Raw genomic sequence first — 26,278 nt, 5'->3', positions numbered from 1 at the left:
AATCTTTTCATCTGCACCATATTCTCATCTGTGTAGCAAGAGGTCTTCTTTTCTCTTAAGGTAATTCTTCCTCTGCACCGTATGCTTCTCTTAAAGTATTCTCTTCATTGGCTTTAGGGTTTTTTTGTTCTTTTACTTTTTTCTTTAAGATTTATTCATTTATTTGAAAGTCAGAGACACGGCTGGTGCTGTGGCACAGCAGATTAAAGCCCTGGCCTGAAGCGCCAGCATCCCATATAGGTGCCGGTTTGAGACCTGGATGCTCCACTTCCAATCCAGCTCTCTGCTATGGCCTGGGAAAGCAGTGGAAGATGGCCCAAGATTCTGACAGCTCACTGGGATGCACTTTGGAGGAGCTCAGCTTCATTCTGCATGCTCATCTCCATTCATTTTCTTTTTTCTTTTTTTTTTCTTTTTTTACAGGCAGAGTGGACAGTGAGAGAGAGAGACAGAGAGAAAGGTCTTCCTTTGCCGTTGGTTCACCCTCCAATGGCCGCCGCGGCCAGCGCGCTGAGGCCGGCGCACCGTGCTGATCCGGTGGCAGGAGCCAGGAGCCAGGTGCTTTTCCTGGTCTCTCATGGGGTGCAGGGCCCAAGCACCTGGGCCATCCTCCACTGCACTCCCTGGCCACAGCAGAGAGCTGGCCTGGAAGAGGGGCAACCGGGACAGAATCTGGCGCCCCAACCGGGACTAGAACCCGGTGTGCCGGCGCCGCTAGGCGGAGGATTAGCCTAGTGAGCCACGGCGCCGGCCCTCATCTCCATTCATTTTCATTCTCTCTCTCTCTCTCTCTCTCTCTCTCTCTCTCTCCCCCCCTCCCTCCCTCCTTCCCTCCCTCTGTCCCTCTGTCCCTCTATCCCTCTCCCTCACTCTCTCTGATACTGGGCATACAGGCTATTTTTTTTTTTGGAGAGTTTGAGGTTTTTTTGTTGTTGTTGCTCATTTTACACATACTTCTCTTTTCTTATTATAATTCCTGATTTGGTTCAAATGTAGACAAAATAACTTAGACAAAGTTCAAACATTATCCAACATTCACATGGTTACATATGACTGTGAGTATGCAAGTAATACATCTCATAATTTTAAAAAATTTTGAGAAGCAACAAATTAAAAATAAAATTAATCCACAATCCAAAAACCTAAACCCAAATATTGCTAAGACATCAGTCTATTCCTAAAGCAGATGTTTCTTTTTTTTAACTTTTATTTAATAAATATACATTTCCAATGTACAACTTCTGGATTATAGTGGCTTTTTCCCCCCATAACCTCCCTCCCACCTGCAGTCATCCCATCTCCCATTCCCTTTCTCATCCCATTCTTCATCAAGATTCATTCTCAATTATCTTTATATACAGAAGATCAACTTAGTATATACTAAGTAAAGATTTCAGCAGTTCGCACCCACACAGAAACACAAAGTATAAAGTATTGTTTGAGTACTAGTTATACCATTAATTCACATAGTACCACACATTAAGGACAGAGATCCTACATGGGGAGTAAGTGCACAGTGACTCCTGTTGTTGATTTAACAATTGACACTCTTATTTATGACGTCAGTTATCACCCGAGGCTCTTGTCATAAGCTGCCAAGCCTATTTTTAAGGCTACCACTGAGCTTGCCAGGGAGGAACTGTCTAGGGCAAGTTAAATACACGAAACCCACACAAATCTCACTATTCTTAGAGAAAGTCAGCCAATTTTCTTGAGTAAATGCCCCACAGGTGGCTGCAAGCCTTTGGTTAAATTTCCAGAATTATCAAAAACTTGATTCTGACCACTTTTACCATTTTGTTGTTCCCTTTATGAAGGGATAAATTTTCAAATGTTCTCACTCCATTGTTTACATAGGTTTCCACTGATGTCACCTACAACATGCTTTTAAATCTCTAGTCTCAATGACTCTGAGCTAAATATCTAATCGTGGGATAAGATTAGGGAAAAGGAATAAAAAGAGAAACTAATTTTCATGAGCGCTATCCTGAGAAGGTTGATGAAATTTTCAAAGTACTTCTATATTTAGTCATCTCAAGCTTCAGATTAAAGTAACAAATATTTGGACCCTTTTCTGCACACATATTAGACACAGTCTGGGGCAGGACTGAGCTCCAGCTCCAGCTTTGCTTCTTACAAGTGCAGTGACCTACAACAAGTTACACAGCCTCTGTGACTCAGCACAATATATATCACAATAGGCTACTGGGGTACAATACCTATCACAGAGGTTATTGGGAACATCCAGTGTTGAATGCTGAACACAGATGCTTGGCAGCCCAATCAATATCATCTGTAAGAATTATTATTTTCACAGTCTGTAACAGTACAGTACGTTTTTGAGTAGAGTTAAACTAAAGGCAGTTTTTTTTACCTGTTTTTGTTTTTGTTTGCTTGCTTTAAAAACTTTAAAAATCTATTACAGCATTTAGGAATGAAATTTCCCACAACACGAATTTATTCATTGTATTGGTATGGAAACAAAATGTGATTTCTTTACTCAACAAATATTTATTAACCATGCAGTAAATTTCAGGCACTATGCCACACACAGGCATAACAAAGACAATAACATATGTTCCCTGCCCTCAAGGGGCTAACAGGCCAGGAGACTGACAGGCCAACAAGCAACGTAACAAAGACTGTGATGTGATGTGATGCAATGTGACGTGATGTGATGTGATGATCAGTGTGATGTGATGTGACGTGATGATGTGATGTGATGTGATGTGATGTGATGTGATGTGATGTGACGTGATGTGATGTGACGTGATGATGTGATGTGATGTGATGTGATGTGATGATGTGTGATGCGAAATGAGAACACCAGTGGAAGAACGTGACAAGAGTATGGCTTTGACGTGGGTTCTTTTTCCATCAACTAAATGAATTAAGTCATGGCTTGTTTAAAATTTCTAAAGATGAAAGGCAAGCACCTTGAATTATGGAGAACACAGGATTAGTGTTTCCTACACAAAAAAGGGCTTCTCTATCAGTGTGGTCACTTCTATACATCTTTCTTTTTTAAGACACAGCTCCCGTCCACTAGTTCACTTCCCAAATACCTGCAATGGCTCGGGCGAGGCTAGGCCAGGCCCAGGCTGAAGCTGGAAACCAGAAACCAGTCCACGTCTCCAAGTAGGCAGCAAAGAATCAACCAATTGAGCCATCACCACTGCCTCCCAGGGTCTGCATTAACAGGAAGTTGCAATTAGAAGCTGGAACTGGGAATCAAACCCAGGCATCTGATTTGAGACGTAGGTATCCCAATCTGGGTGTTAATTGCTAGGCAAAACACTGGCTCCACTTCTAAGGCTTTTCACCTAAAAAGTTCTTTTGCATACTTTTTGTTTATTATGCATTTTTTTGTATCTTTTCTCTTTCTCTTCTCCATTCATCCTCTAAGAGACATAGGTAGTTCCCAAAGAACAAGTGCTTTTTGAATTCTAAGGGTGATTTATAAGTACACAGAAAGTAATTTTAAGCCTAAAATGTCTACACAAAAAGGAATATAATTTCTCATACAATCTTGTGCTTATTGAAAGGCCAATAACTTTAATTCCATTGCCTTTTTCAGAAATCTCAATCGTAATCCTCTGAAAAACGTTGAAGATTCGTATCTTTTTAAACTGCCAGCATTAAAATATCTGTAAGTATTAAACTAATCCTTTTTTATTTTCATCAAACATTAAATATTTGAGATTGAGGCTAAAAAGTCATGATTTTAAATTAGGTTACTGAAAAAAAATAAATTAGGTTACTGAAAAAAAGTTATTGACTGAGGCAAGAACTGAGAAAGAATTTATCATGGGAAAGACAGCTGGCAGAGGGAGACAGTGTTACATGCAAATACATGTTAGGAATACCATCTATCCCAAGCAAAGAGGTATAGATGTAAATTTTTTAAAGAAAAAAATAAGAATTAAAAGAGGTCAATGTAGTATAAAATGAAAAATAAGACAATGGCAGAAAAAGGTGTAGGTTCCACTCTTCAATGCCAAGGTCATTAATCTGATGATGCAAATAGTAAAGTCATTTCAACCAGGGCTTTCTGGAACTGTCTCCATGACAAACTCTTGAGCTGTCTTGCTTTATAGAGAAGCCAAAACTGATGTAACCACATCTTCCTGAAACAACCTTTTTAAAGACAGATCTTTTTATTGAGGTCCATACCATGAATGTTTGGGCTTTCTCCTTCAGAGACTTGGGAACAACACAAGTACCACTTACCACAGTTGAGAACATCCTCATGATGACTCTTCAATTGGAAAACCTGTAAGTTATCTTTTTCTTAGGTTTATTTCCATGTAAGTCTGTAGACTTGTTTTCTTAAGTCAGGCTTATGGAGGTATAATTTTTATGTATTTCAATTCACACTGTAAAGTTTGCTGAGTTTTGGCAAACACGTGGTTATGTAACCACCACCAAATTCCTGATGTAGAACATTTCTATCAACCCAAAAAGGTCCCTCATGGTCCTTTCCAATCAATCGTCTCCTCCCATCCCCAGACCCAGGCCCTGCAAACCACTCATCCTGTTTCTATTCTTGTAGTTTTTCCTTCCACAGTGTCTTATAAGCAAAATCATGTAGTAAGTGTAGCCTCTTGTGTCTGGCTCCTTTACTCAGCATAATCCTTTAGAGATTAAACTACTATTCATGTTGCTGCCTCTACCTATTGCTAAGTAATATTCCAATTGTGTAGTTACACCAGTTTATCCATTTCATCAGCTTATAGAACTGTGTTTTCCAACTTTTTGCAATTATAAATAAAGCCACTAACAGCACTCACATGGAGGTCTGTGAGTGGATATGTGTCTTCATTTCTTTGGTGTAAAGATCTAGGGGTAGGACAGTTCATTACCTACTAAGTGTATATTGAACTGTTTAACACACAGCTAAACTGTTTGCCAAGTAGCTGCTGCAGTCTGCACTCTCACCAACAATGTTCGAGAGTGGCAGTTGCAACATGTGTTGTCCCAGTCCTCAGATTTCAACTTTTTTAACAAACATTTAGAAACTGGACATTGTGGCACAGCATTAAGATACCACTTGGGGGGCCAGCACCATGGCTTACTTGGCTAATCCTCCACCTGTGGCACCGGCATCCCATATGGGCACCAGGTTCTAGTCCCAGCTGCTGCTCTTCCAATCTAGCTCTCTGCTGTGGCCCGGGAAGGCAGTGGAGGATGGCCCAAGTGCTTGGACCCTGCACCCGCATGGGAGACCAGGAGGAAGCACCTGGCTCCTGGCTTCAGTTCGGCGCAGCTCCGGCGGTAGCGGCCATTTGGGGGGTGATTGGGAGGTGAACCAATGGAAGGAAGACCTTTCTCTATGTCTCTCCCTCTCACTGTCTAACTCTACATGTCAAATAAATAAATAAATAAATAAATAAATAAATAAGATACCACTTGGGATGCCTACATCCCGTATCAGAGTGCCAAGTTTGAGTCCCAGCTACTCTGCTTCCAGCTAATGTGCACCCTGGGAGGTAGCCGATGGTAACTCAAGTATTCTGGTCTCTGCCACCCATGTAGGAGACCCACACATTGAGACCTATGTCCTTGGCATAGTCCTGGCCCAACCCTGGCTGTTATCAGCATTTGGGGAAGTGAACCAGCAGATGGAAGGTCAATCAATCAATCTCTTTCTTTCTCTCTCTCTCTCTCTCTCTCTCTCTCTCGTTCTTTCAAATAAGTTAAAAAATAAAACTTTTTTTAATGTAGCTCTTCTGCCAGTAGATAAATAGTGGAATCTCTATATGTTTTTTTAGTATTTAAAAATAGTTACTAGAGAGTCAATCAGTTCTCTCACCAAATGCCACCAAGACCAGCATTGGGCTGAAGCTGGAATTGACAGCTGGGAATTCAACCCAGATCTCCCATGTAGGTGGCAGGAACCCCAGTTACTCAACCAAAGAAAGGCAGAAGAACTATATTAGCAGGAAGCTGGAATCAGGAACCAGAGAGAAGAATCAAATGCAAGTGCTCAAATGCGGGACTCAGTCATCCTAACGCTGGCACCTTGGGTACACTCACTGCAGTTTAAACTTAGACTTCTCTAATAACTGACGATACTGTTGTGCAAATATCTTTACCAAGTGTCTATTCAAATCTGTTCCCATGTAGTAATTTGATGGTAATCTTAGGGAGTTTTAAGAGTGTTTTATATGCTCTGGGTATGAGTACTTTCTCTCAGATGTATGTTTAGTAAATATCTTCTCTCTGGTTGTGAGTTATCATTTCACTCTACTAAGTGTACCTTCTGAAGAGTAGAAGTTAATTTTTTTTAATGTTGATGAGCCTATAGCAACTTTTATCTTGTATGGTTTGTCCTTTTATTGTGCCTTTCCTGAAAAAAATCTTTCAAATAACCCATTGTCTAATCTAAAGTTACAGAGATTTTCTCCTGTTTTCTTGTAGAAACTGTAGAGTTACATTTAGGTCCATGATCCTTTCTAGTTAATTTTCATGCAGAGTTTGAAGTATCTCAAGTTTTGAAGTTTTAAAAAGGATTTCCTTAGAGCCCTATTCTGACATTTTACCATAAACTCACTGCAACTTCCATTGTGACCTCCCCCCTGCCAATTGGACAAGCTAAACAGAAACTATGATAAGGCTAGTCGAGCGGACTCCACAAGATCAGAATGGGGAAAGGCCTCTCACAGCATACCCTGCCCTAATCACTTCTGTCAGATCACCTCCTTGACTAACTTTCCCACATCATCAAGTCCACTGGTTTCTGCTCTAGCCTCCTCTTCCTCAACCTTGGGCAGCATCTGCCACAGTGGATCCTCCCAGGTCAGTGAGAGGCCTTCCTCTCCAAAGAGTCAAAGCTCTCATCATCAACAAGCTTTCTCAGTTAGCCAAGGCTGTGGTGTTCTAGCTGCTTTTTTCATACTTGACCATCAGTGGACAGGAAAAGTGCTAGCATTTTCTGGAGCCATGTGCAACCAAGGCTATAAAAACCTGAAAGCAATTGTTACACTGGAGTTCATTATTGGAAGTCCTCAGGAGTTTAGACAAAGCAGGCCAGCTCACTTGTGTCGTGACTCATAAGCGATGGTCCTTAATGCATTCTTAAAGACTTACTTATTTATTCGAAAGGCAGAAATACATGTAGGGTTTTTTTTTTTTTTGCCAGAGTGTTTTGGCTTTCCATGCCTGTAATACTCTCATGGGCTTTTCAGCTAGATCCGTGTGCCTTAAGGGCTGATTCTGAGGCCAGAGTGCTGTTTAGGACATCTGCCATTCTATGGGTCTGCTGTGTATCTCACTTCCCATGCTGGATCATTCTCTCCCTTTTTTATTCTATCAGCTAGTATTTGCAGACACTAGTCTTGTTTATGTGCTCCCTTTGGCTCTTAGTCCTATCATTATGATCAATTTGAACAGAAATTGATCACCGGAACTAGTGAGATGGCATTGGTACATGCCACCTTGATGGGATTGAATTGGAATCCCCTGGTATGTTTCTATGTGGGTGCAAACTGTTGAAATCTTTACTTAATATATGCTAAACTGATCTTCTGTATATAAAGAGAATTGAAAATGAATCTTGATGTGAATGGAAGGGGGGAGGGAGAGGGAAAGGGGAGGGTTGCGGGTGGGAGGGAAGTTATGGGGGGGGGAGCCATTGTAATCCATAAGCTGTACTTTGGAAATTTATATTCATTAAATAAAAGTTAAAAAAAAAGAAGAAAAAAGAAATGCAGAAATACAGAGAGAGAGAAAGATCTTCCATCTGCTGGTTCCTAGCTCAAAAGACCACAACAGCCAGGGCTTGGCCAGGCCAAAGTCAGGAGTCGGAGCTTATTCTGAATCATGTGGGAGCAGGAGCCCAAGCACTTGGACCATCCTCTGCTGCTTTCCCAAGTGCATTAGCAGGGAGCTGGACCAGAAACGGAGCAGCTGGGACTTGAACCAGTGCCTATAAGGGATGCTGACACTGCAGGTGAAGGCTTAACCTGCTACAGCACAGCGCTGGCCCCTTTATTGCATATTAATGTGCAATGGTCTTTAATACTTAAATATTATCTAGTAAGAATAAGTTATACCTCAGGTCATTAGCAATTTCAAAAGATTTTCCAGTATTTTTTAAAATTTTATTTATTTATTTGACAGATAAGAGTTATAGACAGTGAGAGAGAGACACAGAGAAAAAAGCCTTCCGATGGTTTACTCCCCAAATGGCCACAATGGCTGGAGCTGCACTGATCGAAGCCAGGAGCCAGGTGCTTCTTTCCAGTCTCCCATGCGGGTGCAGGGCCCAAGGACTTGGGCCATCTTCCACTGCTTTCCCAGGCCATAGCAGAGAGCTGGATCAAAAGCAGAGCAGCTGGCACTAGAACCAGTGCCCATATGAGATGCCGGTGCTGCAGGTGAAGGATTAACCTACTGCACCATGGTGCCGGCCCCAGATTTGCCAATATTTTTGAAAATAATGATTTGGGGCCCAGCGCTGTGGTATAGTGGGCTGTCTCCACCTGCGGTGCCAGCATCCCATATGGGCACCAGATCCAGTCCTGGCTTCTCCTTTTCTGATCCATCTCTCTGCTATGGCCTGGGAAAGCAGTAGATGACCTAAGTGCTTGAGCTTCTGCACCTGCATGGGAGACCCGGAAGAAGCTCCTGGCTCCTGGCTTCAGATTGGCCCAGCTCTGGCCATTGAGGCCATTTGGGACGTGAACCAGCTTAAGATGGAAGATCTTTGTCTCTGTCTCTCCCTTTCTGTGTTTGTAACTCTACCTCTCAAATAAATAAAAATCTTCTAAAAAATAAATATTTTATCACTGACATCATCCCTAGTGCATCCATTTTAGTAAGCAGCAAAACTACAACATTCTCTATGCAAGATGCAGTGTTCCTGCCAGAAATGGTCCCTAGTGGGGCTGGTGTTGTGGCATAAGGTGAAGTTGTCTGTGATGCTGGCATCCCATATGGGAGTGCCAGTTCAAGTCCCAGCTGCTCCACTTCCCATCCAGCTCCTTGCTAATGAACCTGGGAAAGCAGCACAGGATGACCAAAGTGCTTGACCCCCTGCCACCCAGGAGAGACCTGAATATAGTTCCTGGCTCCTGGCTCCTGGCTCCTGACTTCAACCCAGCCCAACCCCAGCTGCGGTGGCCATTTGGGGCATGAACCAGTGGCTGGAAGATTTATTCACGTTCATTCTTTCTCTCTCTCTCCCTCCCTCTCCCTCTCCCTCCACTCATTCTCTCTCTCTCCTGCACCCAACCATCACTCTGCCTTTCAAATAAATAAAACTTTTTAAAAAAAATCTTAGCCACTCAAAAAAATAAATGTTCCCTGGTGATTATATTCAGTATTGGTCTTAGAAGGATAAATTGAGGTGCATGCTGTAAAACAACTGATTTGAATGCCTCAAAAATCCCAATGCCATGAAACACTGCAAAAAAGGAACAGTTCTAAACTGAAGAAAATTAAAGAGCCATGAAAATAAAATGCAATGCCTGATTTAAAAGTAGCCAAGACATGTTTGGGACAACTGAGAGCACCTGCATGTGGACCACAATAGACGGTGATGTTAATGTTAAAGCTGACTGGGTGATAATAGTGTTGTGGATATGCAGGAGAATGCCTTTGTTCTTAGGAGATGCAGACTTCAGGTTTAGCAAGAAAAGGTCATCATATCTACAGCTCATTCTCAAATGGTTTGTCCAAGAAGTGCATAGAGACACACACGTGGAAAGTGAATGTGGCAAAATGTTAGCAACAGTTGAATCTAAGTGAGAGAACATGTAAACTCATGACACCAATCTTTCGGATATTTTTGTAGGCTTGAAAATTTTCAAAATACGAAGTTAGGGGTAGAAAGGACTTAACGAAAATTTTCTGTTAGGATTGAAGTCTAGTAAAACACTAGCTTAGCATTCTGAGTGCATTCTTTCTTTTTTTTTTGTTTTGTTTTGTTTTTAACTTTTATTTAATGAATATAAATTTCCAAAGTACGATTTATGGATTACAATGGCTTCCCCCCATACCGTCCCTCCCACCCACAACCCTCCCCTTTCCCACTCCCTCTCCCCTTCCATTCACATCAAGATTCATTTTCGAATATCTTAATATACAGAAGATCAGCTTAGTATACATTAAGTAAGGATTTCAGCAGTTTGCTCCCACACAGAAACATAAAGTGAAAAATAATAGATGATTTTTTTAAATGATGATGAAATCAGATCAGACCTATTGTCATGTTTAATCCCAGTGAGAGTCAAGTTGGGAGTTGATAATTTCTTTTTTTTTTTTTTCTTTCTATATGAAGCTTTCCCTGGACCCAAAGAAGTAACATTAGTCATCTGTAACAACTCAACCATTGGTTATTCTATTGGTTAGAAAGAGCCTGGCCCACTACGTGTAACCTACCATAGTTTATCTATTCACCTATTTGTGAACACTTAGGTTGTTCCAATTTGGGGGTATTAGAAATGAAGCTGTTTGCACTTACCCCCCCCTGTAGGAACTCTGTCCTTAATGAGCTGTACTATGAGAATTAACTGCAAAACTTGTTCTCAAACAGTACTTTTTATGTTGTGGGGTGGGGAGTTGGTGCAAAGTGTTGAAATCTTTACTTAGTATAGAGTTGCTCTTTTGTATATAAAGTCAATCAAAAGTGAATCTTAATGAAGAATGGGATGGGAGAGGGAGTAGGAGGTAGGACGGGAGTGGGGGTGGGAGGGCAGGTATGGAGGAAAAAACACTATATTCCTAAAGTTGTACCTATGAAATTGGCATTCATTACATAAAAGCTTTAAAAAATAAAACAAATAAAAATTAAACTGTTTACGATGGCAGGCATTTGGTGCGGCCGTTAAGCCACTACCTGGGATACTCCAATCCCACATCAGAATGCCTGGATCCAAGTCCCGGCTCTGCTCCACCCTAGCTTCCTGCTAACATGTACCCTGGAAGGCAGTGGGTGATGCCCCAAGGACTTGAGTTCTTGCTCCTCACATGGAAAACCAAACTAGTTTCTGAGCTCCTGGCTTTGGCCTGGCCCAGCCCTGCATGTCACAGACATTTGGGGAGTAAACTACCTAATGAAAACATGTGGTCGGCACTGTGGCTCAATAGGCTAATCTTCCGCCTTGCGGCGCTGGCACACTGGGTTCTAGTCCCGGTCAGGGCGCCGGATTCTGTCCCGGTTGCCCCTCTTCCAGGCCAGCTCTCTGGTATGGCCCGGGAGTGCAGTGGAGGATGGCCCAAGTCCTTGGGCCCTGCACCCGCATGGGAGACCAGGAAAAGCACCTGGCTTCTGGCTTTGGATCAGCGCGATGCGCCGGCCACAGCGGCCATTGGAGGGTGAACCAATGGCAAAAGGAAGACCTTTCTCTCTGTTTCTGTCTCTCACTGTCCACTCTGCCTGTCAAAAAGAAAAAAAAAAGAAAAGATGTGTTTGTGTGTGTTTCTCTCTCTTCCTTCCACAGAAACTTTCGAAATGATACATTTGAAAAAAAGATATAATGAAAATAGACTGACAGTTTCTTAAAAACACACACCTACCATAAGTTGCAGTCTTTCCATTTCTGGGTATTTAGGGAAGCACCACCTGACACATCCCAGGGCACTCCCTGGCAGGAAACAGGGATCAGAAATGGAGCCAGGCACTCCAGAAGGGGATGTGCTTGTCCCAAGCAGCATCTTCATGGCTGGGCTAAACACCTGCCTGCTCAAATTACTTTCACTCACCCATCAGTGAGCGAGTGTTCCTTTTTCTCCACATCTTTTCCAACAATTACTGCAGTCAGTCATTTTTCTGGGACCAGAGTAGTTTCTAATAGTGAACACTTCCAACAGGGATGGAGAAGAGTACTCCAGAGGTTGGGGGAAGTCCTCCTGTGCACTCCCAACCCACAATGAGACTTGTGAACTGGAAGGAGACACCCCTGAGTCAAACGACAGATCCATGGTGCCCAATGCTCACCCTGTTGACTTTATTTTGGATACACCACACCCACTTCCATGCCTATGCCTCCTTGGGCCACCTCTCCCTCCTTCCTTTATTCTCATATTCAAGACCAACAATTGGCCACCAGGCTCCTACCCAAATGTCCTGGCCACATACCTCAAGAACTCCTTTGCTGGCACCTTGGCTCACCTGTTTGACCCACCCAAGGAACCCCTTTACAGGTAACTTAATTCTCTGTCTCTATTCATAGGATCTTACCCAGCCATATGGCCTGCTGCCTCTGCCAATTTAAACATACTATCGAGGTTGTCTGCAACACCATCAAGCTTCACTGTGACAATGAATGCCTGCCAAATACGACACATTGCCGTGAGTCGGAACTTCCTGAGGATCTTTTTTTTAATTTTTATTTGTTTTAAATTTCTTATTTTAAAATTTTAGGGTCAAGTTTAAAGTAACAATGTAATTAATTGCTGAATTTTTATTCATTCATTCAGATTTAAACTCCCTAAATTGCTACACTGCTCCCTTGCTGAAAGTCAGGTTCGCAATCACCGCTATGTAATTTAATAACATAGTTACCGCTATGTAATTTACATATGCACAAAGGATCATGGAAAAGAGGTGGAAGGGGAAGGAAGCAATGTTGGGAACCACACACGTGGTGTTCTGTGCTCTTGGGTGCTTTGCTTTTCAATGATAACTCATTTGCACACAGTCTATAAACTGGTTTTCTATGTGTTGGGCCTCAAGGGCCCTCTGTCTTATAGAACAGGTCTACACTGCTCACCGCGGTTGTTTGTTTTTGCACTTGTATAAAAGAGTACAAGTGATGCTGTTTTATTTGGAGCCGGGGAGTTTCTGGTTCCATAACCAGAAATGGCTGCCTGACTCCTCTGATGGAGTCGGAAGGCTCCTCCATGCACTTGTAGACTGTCCAACTCTGAACCTGCTCTGAGTCTCACGCTTTTCTATCCACAGAACACTCGGGTAATTTTAAGTATCCTTCTGTAGATGAGGGTTATTACCACTGATGTCGTGACTTCCAAAATGTGACCGCTTTCTTCCTTAGACAGCTTGAATTCAGATCTCAGTCAGGGATCTGAGGCATTAGCACAGTGATAACTGTATACCCATCTACACAGTGTTGCTCACCTTCCAGACCAGTTATATTATTCTACCAATTATATTATTCCCTTCATCTCAAGAGGTGAGAAGGACAAGCATTGTTAATCTCCCTTTACAAGGGTGGGAAAGAACACACTGAGGTGAGGAGCAAGGCCCCTTGGCTTGACCATCTCTGCCTTCGCTCCCCTTACATGCCTATCTTTTGCCATGGACACCTGTGATGGCAGCAAGAACATAGGGCCACAGGGAGGGAGGGAGGGAGGGAGGAAGCCTTGGGCTCCCTCAGCATGAGGCAGGACTGTGGAATGATGTGGCTGAGAAGCAGGGGCAGAGCCACAGAAGGGGCAGCTGGGTGGGGCCATTTGTCCTCCAGCCTTATTCTAAGCCTGGAGTGGTTGGTCATTGGAAACCAATGAAATAATACTGATCATAGTTACTGCTTTTTAACACTGCGAACTCTTCTGAATGCCACTCTCAAAAATATCTTTTTCTCCTTTTTTGTTGCCATTTCATAGGTTTGAGTTTGGTTTTACTTTTCTCTCTAAAGTCTCAATGGTACCCCAAATATTGGATTTGACTCCTAATCTAATTGATCAGAGTGTAGGGCTGTGGACTGACATAAAGCTGTCCCATCAGTCTTCCGTACCAAAAAGCAGTCTTTTCTTTTTTTGACAGTTGAAGAAGCATCTATAGGGAACCCAAAGGGGGCATTCATGAAGATATTGCAAGCCCGGAAGAACAACACCAGCAAGCAGCTGACTATTGAGCCAGGGAACCCAGTATCAGAGAGAAACAGCGTGGACTTCCCAGGCCGCATGAGTGAACAGCGGGACTTCAACAATGAAAGTGACATTATTAGTGCACTGAATTATATATTGCCTTATTTCTCAGAGGAAAATCTACAAAATGTAGAATCAACATTATTACCATTCATTACACTGCTTTTTTCAAATGTGCAAGATAGAGATAAGTCCCTGAGCTACGTGAAAACCCACATAAGGAGGCCCTCTCATCCTTACAGAAATAAGTTGAGAAAGCTCTGTTTTCTGGAGAATTTGTTACATGAAGTAATTCAAGAAAAAAATCGATAAGGTTAAGAAGGAAGAAAAGGCCATGCTTATGCAGCCTATCCTGTTAGGTCATCAATTTAATCCTCAAATCCTCCGAAAGAAATCAGAAACTGCCCCGTCACAGGAGAACAGCCTGGCAACCATGCCAAGTGTGGGGTACAGGCTGCAGAGAGTGAAAAAAGTCATCAAGGGGCCAAAGGGCTTACGGGAAAGGCACCTCCAGGAGATGAGGAAGAGCCTCGGGAGGAGACGGGGCACCTGGCCCTTTGCGGAGAGCATTGGGGGAAGAAGGCTTGGGAGAGCAGGCTCCGGGAGCTGAAGGAGCTTCAAGTGGCTCAGAGGCCCAGGCAGGTGGCCGGAAACTCCTTGCACACGGAGCCCTTGCTCACAAAGGAACGTGAGGCTGCAGCCTCCTCTTTCCTGAAGAAACACATCCTGGGCAGGCCTTCTACCTCCCCTGCAAAATCTCTCTCTGTGATCAACAACAAAGGAAAAGACTTAACCTACACCATTTTTGTCTTAGAAGATGCCAATGCTAGAGCTAAAAATAAGGCGGCAGGGAAACCAATCTCGCATTCCAGACAAAATTACCGCTTTCACAAAACTCGCTCTCACCTGGTCCTCCGAACCCCCAAGGCCAAACTGAGTCGGAAGTTCAGAAGGAAAAATTCCCTCAACAGGCAGATGGCTGGGAAGAGGCCTCCGTTCCCTGCACTGCGGAGTCTCATAAACTCCCCCTCCGGAGAGGCTTTCTCATCCCCTGGAGGCCTGCATTCTCAGGGGAGTCCTCCTCTGAGAGAACCTTCTATAGAAGACACTAGGGAGGAAAACCATTCCGGAGGGCGTGTTTTTGAAGAAAACATTTTGCCAGAAAACACCACTGCACATGAAGAAACGCTCCCTGGCGACAAAATGCACACAGATCCTTCAGCTACAGATTCTGCTGGGACCGAGTTCGACCTAATGCCGACTGTGGACCAAACCAAGGAAACACAGTGGGAATACCCCAGTGAGGGCACTGAAGCCCCCACCATGCCCGTAGGCTTCACCTACCCTGTGATGCTGTCCCAGGGAGAACAGTTTGAAATTCAGCTGAACCAGCAGCTACAGTCCCTCATCCCCAACACGGACGTGAGAAGGCTCATTTCTCACGTCATCCGCACTCTGAAAATGGACTGCTCTGAGGCCCAGGTGCAACTGCCCTGTGCCAAGCTCATCTCCAAAACAGGCATCCTGATGAAGCTCCTCAGTGAGCAGCAGGAAGAAAAGATAGCCAAGAAAGAATGGGACACAGAGCAGTGGAGGACCGAGACCTATATCAATGAGAGTACAGAAGCCCCGAGTGGACAGAAAGAGCAGGAGTCGAGTAAGGTGAGGACAGGAGATCTGCACTTTCCCATCACTTAGGAGACCCCAAGCGGGAAGACCAGGGGCTCCCAGTCCAGATCTTGTCTCGGTAATGTAACTTTTGCCAAGACGGTGATACTTTGTTAGGAGGCAGACCTAACACACTGTAGAGAAAATGAGTAATACCAAGATTATATATAATACAGCAGATTTTGTATGGTCTTTTAAGATCTTTTACGCCACTCACCTGAAGAACGGGGTTCTGAATATTTAGCATCCATATTTTCCAGCTCTTTATTCTGTCTTTTTAAACTGTGCTCTTTCTTAGCTCGCAAAAGGAGCTCAAGAACACGGCTATCACAACAAGCTCATCGTGGCAATATCTGTGACGGCAGTGGTCACAATGCTGGTTATCATCTTCTGTCTCATTGAGGTAGGGACGACTCATTCAGGTTGCCAGAGTGCATCCTTCCTTTGTAATAGATTCGGAATCCACAGACTGTACATCAAAGCCACTTTCCACGTACCATGAGCTGACCTTCCTCTTTAGTCACCAAGACCGAGATGCGCTTTACTCTTTCCCTTGAAAAGCACATTCCACAGATTTTTAAAGGAACCCCACTTGTGGGAAATCTCTGTGCAACTGGAACCGAGATAACAAGGGACTGGACATTTGGAGAGGTTAAGTGTAAGAAGGCCAGAGTAAAGTGGCAGAAGTTCTCCAAAATTGTGTCAGGGATTTGATGTACTCTCTTCTACCACTGATTTCTTTCCTCATTGCTGAAACGATGAGATTATATACTCTCCACCCTCGAGGAACTGTCTCTGCCCTTGGGAGAAAGGATGCAGCCAAAAGACAAAAGTATTGTCTTACAGAGTCATTAGATCTACGTAGCATCCCACTGCTCCAATGTCTAAGACTTTGTCTAAATGAGTTCAGCTGATGCACTGCAGCTGATTCCTGCATCAAGCTGCTCTAAGATGTGTTCCCTCCCTGGAGCTTGCCTGCACCCTCCCACACAGCCCAGTGTTTTCACAGTCCCACCACACAAGGCTCCCACAGCCACAAGCACCCAGGCCCCTGTCAATTCTCCCAGAGTCTGGCATCTCCTCTAGGTTGGTTTCTGGGTTCACGGTCACTAGCTGGAGCAGCTGTTACGTATCTCCAAAATGGTGCCTGCCCTCTCTTGGCTAGTTACAGCATGCCAGTGCCTGAGGTCGGGCAGAGAGAAACGTGAACTCCCCCACTTTTTTTTGCTCTAGGTTGGCAGGTACATCATCCCCCACAGAGCTCCAAGCCAGACCCATGCCAGGCTTTTCCCACAGCTTTATTGCCAGTGGCTTGAGCTGTTGCAGTATGGTCTTGCCTCATTCCAAAGCTGGTGCTGAGGCTCTCAGCTGCTGGGGTCTCAAACTGTGCAAGTCCACACCCTCCACATAGGTCCACAGCGTCCATCCAATTTGCATGGAGTTTCCTCTACCATTTTCTCCCTAAACCTTCCCTGAGATTGCACTCCTTCCACTTTTTTTTAACTATCCACCCCTAGACTAGAGCAGCAAGCTGCCTCCCTATGCCACCATCTTGAAAAATCCCTGAGATGTGATGATTTTAAATAGCCCTTGTGTGAACTGTTGAAGAACAGTGAATTTTTTTCTTCATACTAGTTGTTGAACATTTTACTTAGTGTAGGGTTAATCTTATGAGTATAATGTTAACTGAAAATAGATCTTCATAAAAAATAAGAATGGAAATAGGAGAGGGGGGAAGAATAAGGGATGGGAGTGTGGGCAGGAGGGAGGGTAAGGTGGAAAGTATCACTATGTTCCTGAATCTGTATACATGAAATCTGTCTATCTTCAATGAAAGTTTTTTAAAAGACATGTCTAGCCACAAGAAGTAAGTGATCACAGCATAGAGATGAGAAAGAGACCAGCATGGGCAGTGCCCACCCTAACACTACACAGTTTCAGTGTAGGGCAGCTCCTGCTTCATAAATTTAGTAGTTTTTATCATCTATTTTTTCCTAAAAGATGGCAGCTGGTCAGAGTTTGTAAAAAGTTTTCTTGGGGTTTGAGTTAAGTTGCCTTGAATTTGTAGATTAATTTGAGAACTGACGTCTTTATGATACCCTAGAAACATGACATTTTATGGACTTCAGAAGAGCATCCTAATCACATAAATCTTACACAACTTTCGTTGAGTTTATTCCAAGATAGTTTATTCCTTTCTATTGCTATTAAAGAAGGGCTCTGTACTCCATTTTCCCTCTAGTCACTGGTGGTGCACAACAAACAGGAGATTCACTGTACTACTCTCCTGACTCAGCACCTAGTCACCTCCCCGGACCCACACGTTACGTCCAACAAAATGTCAGCTGATTATCTTGGGCTTTTTTTTTTTAGGTTGTCCACCATCTCCTATGCAAATGATGACAGTTTTGTCTCTTCCTTTGCAGTAATTATACCCCATTTATTTTTCTTATTGCACTAATTTCAGCCTTTTCAACAATGATGACTAGTAGCAGTCTAATAAGTATCCTACTCCTGTTCTTGCCTTTAAAACACCATTGTTTAGGTTTCTGGTCCATACTTTCAGCAGGTTAAGGGTGTTTCCTACTACTCCACTTTTTTTTCTTCCAGATTTTTTAAATTTTGTTTAAGGACTACAACTTCCATGTTCCCAAATTAGTATAGATTAAATGCATGACGCTGCACTCCCATTCCACTTTTAAGAGGACTCACTGATGACTGGCTGTCAATAGAATGTATTAAGTCCCAGAGGCATTCAAGACCAAGGACTGTGGAAGAGTGAGAACTATTAACAAGACAGAATTCCTGTCCTCAAAAAAGTTATCTTATTGGGCAGGCAAGGCTTTTAGAGAAAGAAAGGGAAGGTAAATGATTTGGAGATAGAATCATTATGGTGAATAATGATTGCTTTTCCTTACAAAAAAGATTTACTCTCATAGAGGAAGAGGAAGAGAAGACATAGAAAAATCTTCAACGTAAGTATCAGTCTGACAATTGTTAGAAAAATCTTCAACGTAAGTATCAGTCTGACAATTGTTACATTAGAATTTTAGAAGTAGAGGAGTACTGAGAACTCATCTATTTAAACCTGCTCATTTTAGAATGAGGACATTGCCAGAGGCAGAAGACTATCCATCTGAGTGTTTTGCCTGATTCCAGCAAATCTGGTCCCCAGCCATGGCTGGGGAGACGGCACCAGCACGGACACATGTGCTGTCAGTGGTCCTTCCGAGACACAGCAGCTAGGGAGGGGCTTTGTTTGTGCTGTTCCTGCTGCTGGTGGCATCTGGCCAGTTCAGAGGCCTTTCCAGAGGCTCGGAGAAGGGCTATGGAAAGACACATGACACTGGGGGAAGGGGGACAGTCGCCCTCAAGGCTGCTGGAGAGTAAAACGTATGAGGTGGCTGGAAAACTTACTGGTTTCCAGACCCCCACTGCCTATGCCTTTTATTCACACCTTCTCAGACCGTTTGTCTCTCCCTGTTATGGTAAGGATACAAGGAGAAAGGGACAATACTGGTCCCATAGTCACACTGCCAGTGAGTATTACAGAGAGGAAGGTTCCTCCCCAGCCAGGGACTTCTCCCTTGGTCATAGTGAGCTTGGGCTGTGTGCTACAATTTCTATTGCAAATCAATACCCACACGCTCTGTAGACACAAGCAGTTGCTGAAACAATGCACTCTTTTTCTGTTTTAATCATATTCAAAAAGGGTACCTTGTATTTCCACGCTGGTTTTGCCCTTTAAACTGGTTTCACAACTCAATCTTCCATCAGTGACAGACACCCTGCAGTGAGAAAAATCTTTGAGCTGGGTAACGTTGCTATTGGACTCGGGCATTGCTTCATAGGATTCAATTTATAGGGGACTAGAGCAGCTATGGAAACACAAGCATTTTCTCCCTACACCCCAGTGAATGATGCTTGTGAGGCTAAATCCTAAAGGGGCAGGTGTCAAATGCCTCTGGAGAGAGAAAATACTTCTGCCCCGTGTGGTGGTGCAGTGTGTCCCACTGCGCAAGCACACTTGGCTGAGAAAGGCACTGGGACTGACAACAGACAAAAGTCTCCCCAGAGACACTGCAGGTCTGTAGGGACAGAGGGCTCCTGGAAGCCCAGCGCCCTGGGTACTGCATCTGAGACCCCAGGCTTGTAGTGAGCACTCACTGCAGTGATGGCTGAGGTGCATGTGTTGTCCCAGGAAGACCGGAGATGCACACTGTGAGAAGTGAACAATGGCACTCGTCTCTAATGGTCTTGTGTGTGTTTTTCCCCAAGGAGCTTTCACCAATCAGTGCCTAGAAAGTGTTCGGAAGATGAGACTCAGGTAAATGGGAGGAGGCTGCAGTGTGTGGCTGGAGACAGCAGGGAAAATGCTCAATTCACATGTCTTTTTGTCTTTCCTAGGGCTTCTTCCGGCTGAGGTGGCCACTCTGGCTGAGGCGTCTGCTCAGCCCTTTCAGTGGCACACGCAAGAAAGCCAAGGACTTGCCCCCAGACAAGGAGCCTTCCGTAAAGGAAGAGTTTCCTGACAAGGACGCAGGGTCCTTGACAGGGCCACTTCACCGTACTGAGTTTGGGGAGGCGGGGAGAGTGGCAGGAGTGGAAGCCTTGCTCTGCTCTCTTCCCACAGGGAGCTCAGCGAGGCCCCCGCCAAGAAAACGCCCCCTCCAGAGTCCTCGGCAGAAGGTGAAGAGAGCGAAGCCCCCGAGGAAAACACGGAGTGACCGTCCCGCCTCTGTCACCTGCAAGTCCTGTTTTCTGAATATTGGCATCTCAGCGGTGCTTATAAAATATTTATTTGCTTACATTCATGGGTGTGATATTCGTAAGCAATTCTAGCCAGGTGGCGAGAAATTAAAATGTTGTCAAATATTTATTGTATGCAGTAACAGGGGCCACAGGCAAGAAAAGCAGGACTGCTTCTAGAAGCCTCCGAGGGAGTCAAGCCCTCCCCAGGGGCACAGCACCAGCAAGAACTCTCACCTCTCTTCTTCCATTAAGTCAGTCTCCAAGAACCCGAAAACACATCCCCAAGGTGTAGACTTTTAAATCAAATACCGGGTGTTCTGGTGCTTTCTTTCCCCTGGATCACTGAGAACCAATCAACAGAGGGGGATTAGACCTCCAGCTCACAGAGGACCCGCTTCCTCTGGTCGGTCTCGGAGGGCCTTGGGGTGGTCAGAATATTTGGATCTTAATACCTCCCAAGTCACTGTCCAAAGTTTGTCACTGGGAGTGAGAAGCACTTCAGCAAGCTACCAGTATTCCTGAGTCTAAAATATAAGATGAAATGGTACTAATAACAATGAGCAGAGGCCAGCGCTGTGGCGTAGTGGGTCAAGCTGGCACCTGCAGTGCCGGCCTCCCATATGGGAGCTGGTTCAAGTCCCAGCTGCTCCACTTCTGATCCAGCTCTCTGCTATGGCCTGGGAAAGCAGTAGAAGATGGCCCAAGTCCTTGGGCCCCTGCTCCCATGTGGGGGACCCAGGGGAAGCTTCTGGCTCCTGGCTTTGGATTGGCTCAGCTCCGGCCATTGCAGCCAACTGGGAAGTGAACCAGCGAATGGAAAACCTCTCTTTCTCTGTCTCTCTCTCTCTCTCTCTCTCTATCTCTATCTCTGTAACTCTCCTTTAAAGTAAATAAACAAATCTTTTTAAAACCAAAACCAATGGGCAGTGACAGCAGCCACTGCCATTCGGGATTTTCCTAATTTGTGCCAGGCTCTATGTCTGGCATTTTACATTCTTGTATCACGTATCCCAGCAATCCATGGGAGCAAATGCCTTTATTATTTTACAGATAAAGAAACACGGCTCAAGGCATGGAGGTGACCTGCCCAAAGTCACACATCCAAAAGTGTTAGGATGTTTTTTAAAGATTTGTTTATTTGAAAGTCAGAGTTACACAGAAAGAGCAGAGGGAGGGAGAGGGAGAGGGAGAGGGAGAGGGAGAGGGAGAGGGAGAGGAGGAGAGGGAGGGGGAGAGGGAGAGGGAGAGGGAGAGGGAGAGGGAGAGGGAGAGGAGGAGAGGGAGGGGGAGGGGGAGGGGGAGGGGGAGAGGGAGAGGGAGAGGGTCTTCCCATCACTCCCCAATTGGCCTCAATGCCTGGAGCTGTGCCAGTCTGAAGCCAGGAGAAGAGTTAGGATTTTAACCCAGGGCTGTTAGACTCCAAAGCCTCTGGGACCTGCTGTAGGGCACAGGGATAGAGAAAAAGAACAACCGGGCCGGTGCTGTGGCATAGTAGGCTAAGCCTCCACCTGCGGTGCTGGCATCCCATATGGGTGCAGGTTCTAGTCCCGGCTGCCCCTCTTCCAATCCAGCTCTCTGCTATGGCCTGAGAAAGCAGTAGAAGATGGTCCAAGTGCCTGGGCCTGTGCACCCATGTGAGAGACCCAGAAAAAGCTCCTGACTGCTCACTCCTGGCTTTGGACTGGCCCAACTCCAGCCTTTACGGCCATTTGGGGAATGAGCCAGAGGATGGAAGAGCTCTCTTTCTTTCCCTCGCTCTGTCTGTGACTTTGTCAAATAAATAATCTTTAAAAAAAAAAAAAAAAAAGAAGAGCCACCAAAGTGGTGACAGCAGTGATGATCACACTGATGGGAAAAGGCGGTGGCTGCTACTGTTCACTGAGCACCAGCTGAGCACCGGCACAGTACTAGGCAGTAGGGTCACAGAAACTCCCCCCATGCTGGTCACATTTTATAACTGGGGGAGGGGGATGTTGATTTGAATGTGAGTGTTGGATATAAACAGGGAGAAATCACAAATAGAGACTTTTGTACTTGCTGGGCTTCCCGGAGACTGGATGAGGATTCCAGACAGCTGCAGGTTTCTATGTTGGCTTACTTACAGTATTTACAACATGGTACACAATGTGAGGCTTAGATAATGTTTTTACGTAATACAGTCTCAAATTAAATAATTCTTATTAGTCTCAATAATAAAAATAAGCCCATCATATTTTTTAACTTTTATTTAGTAAATATAAGTTTCCAAAGTACAGTTTATGGATTACAATGGCTTTCCCCACCATAATTTCCCTCCCACTCACACCCCTCCCATCTCCCGCTCCCTCTAACATTCCATTCACATCAAGATTCATTTTCAATTATCTTTATATACAGAAGATCAATTTAGTATATATTAAGTAAAGACTTAACCATTTGACATTCTTGTTTATGGCGTCAGTAATCTCCCTAGGCTCTAGTCATGAGTTGCCGAGTCTATGGAAGCCTTTTGAGTTCGCCGACTTCGATCTTATTCCGACAGGGTCATAGTCAAACTGGAAGTTCATTCCTCCCTTCAGAGAAAGGTACCTCCTTCTTTGATGGCCCCATTCTTTCCACTGGGATCTTTCATTTAGGTCTTCTTTTTTTTTCCAGAGTGTCTTGGCTTTCCATGCCTAAAATATTCTCATGAAGCCCAGCATATTTTAATATAACAGTTTTTTCAATGTCATCAACATTACTTTGCGTTTACATATCACTTGATAATCTGAAGAACACATTTGAAGATAATTGGAAGAACACATATGAGGGTATACTCCCTGTATTATTTTTGCTAAAGTTCCTATAATAAAGTAACGTAAAGCATAGACACTGCTTTTCTCACAGATCTCGAGGCCAGAAGTCTGAGATCAAGATGCTGGTAGCCTTTGGTTTCTTCTAAGCACTCTCTCCTCAATTTGGCTATCATATTTCTTTTTTTTTAACTTTTATTTAATGAATATAAATTTCCAAAGTACAGCTTATGGATTACAATGGCTTCCCCCCCATACCGTCCCTCCCACCCACAACCCTCCCCTTTCCCACTCCCTCTCCCCTTCCATTCACATGAGCATTCATTTTTGATTCTCTTTATATACAGAAGATCAGTTTAGCATACATTAAGTAAAGATTTCAACAGTTTGCTCCCACACAGAAACATAAAGTGAAAAATAATAGATGATTTTTTAAATGATGATGAAATCAGATCAGACCTATTGTCATGTTTAATCCCAGTGAGAGTCAAGTTGGAAATTGATAATTTCTTCTTTTTTTTACAGAAGGTCAGTTTAGTATACATTAAGTAAAGATTTCAACAGTTTGCACCCCTATAGAAACACAAAGTGAAATATACTGTTTGAGTACTCGTTATAGCATTAAATCTCAATGTACAGCACGTTAAGGACAGAGATCCTACATGATGAGTAAGTGCACAGTGACTCCTGTTGTTGACTTTACAAATTGACACTCCTGTTTATGGCATCAGTAATCTCCCTATGCACCAGTCATGAGTTTCCAAGGCTATGGAAGCCTTTTGAGTTCTCCGACTCTTATCTTGTTTAGACAAGGTCATAGTCAAAGTGGAGGTTCTCTCCTCCCTTCAGAGAAAGGTACCTCCTTCTCCTTCTTTGAAGACCTGTTCTTTCCACTGGGATCTCACTCACAGAGATCTTTCATTTAGGTTTTTTTTTTTTGTTTTTTTGTTTTTTTTTTTTTGTTTTTTTGTTTTTTTTTTGCCAGAGTGTCTTGGCTTTCCATGCCTGAAATACTCTCATGGGCTTTTCAGCCAGATCCGAATGCCTTTAGGGCTGATTCTGAGACCAGAGTGTTGTTTAGGACATCTGCCATTCTATGAGTCTGCTGTGTATCTCGCTTCCCATGTTGGATCACTCTCCCCTTTATTTATTCTATCGGTTAGTATTAGCGGGCACTAGACTTGTTTATTTCTTCCTTTGACTCTTAGTCCTTTCATTATGGTCAATTGTGAACTGAAATTGATCACCTGGACTAGTGAGATGGCATTGGTACATGCCACCTTGATGGGATTGAATTGGAGTCCCCTGGTATGTTTCTAACTCTACCATTTGGGACAAGTCAGCCTGAGCATGTCCCAAATTGTACATCTCTTCCCTCTCTTATTCCCACTCTTATGTTTAACAGGGATCACATTTCATTAAATTTCAACACTTAAGAATAACTGTGTATTAATTACAGAATTAAACCAGTCATATTAAGTAGAGCAGACAAAAAAACTACTAAGAGGGATAATGTATTAAGTTGTCCATTAGCAGTCAGGGCTATGCTGATCAAGTCACCGTTTCTCATAGTGTCCATTTCACTTCAACAGGTTTCCTTTTTGGTGTTCAGTCAGTTGTCACCAATCAGGGAGAACATATGGTATTTGTCCCTTTGGGACTGGCTTACTTCACTCAGCATGATGTGTTCCAGATTCCTCCATTTTGTTGCAAATGACTGGATTTTGTTGTTTCTTACTGCGGTATAGTATTCTAAAGAGTACATATCCCATAATTTCTTTATCCAGTCTACCATTGATGGGCATTTAGGTTGGTTCCAGGTCTTGGCTATTGTGAATTGTGCTGCAATAAACATTAGGGTGCAGACCGCTTTTTTGTTTGCCAACTTAAATTCCTTTGGGTAAATTCCAAGGAGTGGGATGGCTGGGTCGAACGGTAGGGTTATATTCAGGTTTCTGAGGAATCTCCAGACGGACTTCCATAGTGGCTTCACCAGTTTGCATTCCCACCAACAGTGGGTTAGTGTCCCTTTTTCCCCACATCCTCGCCAGCATCTGTTGTTGGTAGATTTCTGTATGTGAGCCATTCTAACCGGGGTGAGGTGAAACCTCATTGTGCTTTTGATTTGCATTTCCCTGATTGCTAGTGACCTTGAACATTTTTTCATGTGCCTGTTCGCCATTTGGATTTCCTCTTTTGAAAGATACCTATTGAGGTCCTTGGCCCATCTCTTAAGTAGGTTGTTTGTTTTGCTTTTGTGGAGTTTCTTGATCTCTTTGTAGATTCTGGTTATTAACCCTTTATCTGTTGCATAGTTTGCAAATATTTTTCCCATTCTGTCGGTTGTCTCTTCACTCTCCTGTTTCTTTTGCAGTACAGAAACTTCTCAATTTGATGCAATCCCAATAGTTGATTTTGGCTTTGACTGCCTGTGCCTCCCGGGTCTTTTCCAGAAACTCTTTGCCTGTGCCAATATCTTGAAGGGTTTCTCCAATGTTCTCTAATAACTTGATGGTGTCAGGTCGTAGATTTAGGTCTTTAATCCATGTTGAGTGGATTTTTGTGTAAGGTGTAAGGTAGGGGTCTTGCTTCATGCTTCTGCACGTGGAAATCCAGTTTTCCCAGCGCCATTTATTGATAGACTGTCCTTGCTCCAGGGATTGGTTTTAGATCCTTGATCAAATATAAGTTGGCTGTAGGTGTTTGGATTGCTTTCTGGTGTTTCAATTCTATTCCATTGGTCTATCCATCTGTTTCTGTACCGGTACTTTGGGGAACAACTCGGACTAGACTAAGTTACAGGAATTAAGACTTATTCTATGCATCTGCTCTCCCACAATATGGCGCTGGGAGAGGAGTAAACAACTTTTACACAGCTCCTCCAGTTCGACCAGTAACCTGCAGGAGCTGATCTTGCTCCTGATTGGAGGAGAGCAGCATACTCGGCGTGTGGGTAGCAGAGTTGGGATTGGTGGAAGAGGACTATAAAGGAGGAGAGAGACAATATGCACGAGGAACATCTAAGGGGAACATCCGAATAACATCTGAGCAGCCCCCGAGAGAGCTGGCCGGCGGTGTGCCGCTCCCCCACGGAAGTGGGGAAAGTGGCAGGGGGAACCGCCCTTCCACGGAGGTGGAAGGACGGTAGCCAACCCGGGAATAACCAGCAGCAAACCCGGGAAGGGCCGAGTAGACAAAAGAACAACGCAGTGTCTAGTGTCGTTCCTCCGTGAAGAGGGGGAGCAACACAGTAC

General features: G+C 43.9%; 1 protein-coding gene across 1 annotated transcript; it reads left to right on the top strand.

The window, feature by feature from the left end:
• The first annotated feature begins 14,205 nt into the window (after positions 1 to 14,205).
• Positions 14,206 to 21,440, top strand: LOC138846326 (leucine-rich repeat-containing protein 37A3-like). The gene is made up of 2 exons (XM_070061751.1): positions 14,206 to 20,045; positions 20,135 to 21,440. The coding sequence occupies exon 1, from the start codon at positions 14,809 to 14,811 to the stop codon at positions 15,529 to 15,531; it is 723 nt and encodes a 240-aa protein (XP_069917852.1). The 5' UTR covers positions 14,206 to 14,808; the 3' UTR covers positions 15,532 to 20,045; positions 20,135 to 21,440.
• The last annotated feature ends 4,838 nt before the right edge of the window (positions 21,441 to 26,278 follow it).

The sequence above is a fragment of the Oryctolagus cuniculus genome, chromosome 17, assembly GCF_964237555.1.
Source record: "Oryctolagus cuniculus chromosome 17, mOryCun1.1, whole genome shotgun sequence".
Lineage (NCBI taxonomy): Eukaryota > Metazoa > Chordata > Mammalia > Lagomorpha > Leporidae > Oryctolagus > Oryctolagus cuniculus.
This window is presented reverse-complemented; position numbering and strand designations above follow the sequence as displayed.

Coding starts and splice junctions, on each gene's coding strand:
- LOC138846326 (XM_070061751.1), top strand. CDS start 14,809: ATGGCTGGGAAGAGGCCTCCGTTCCCTGCACTGCGGAGTCTCATAAAC.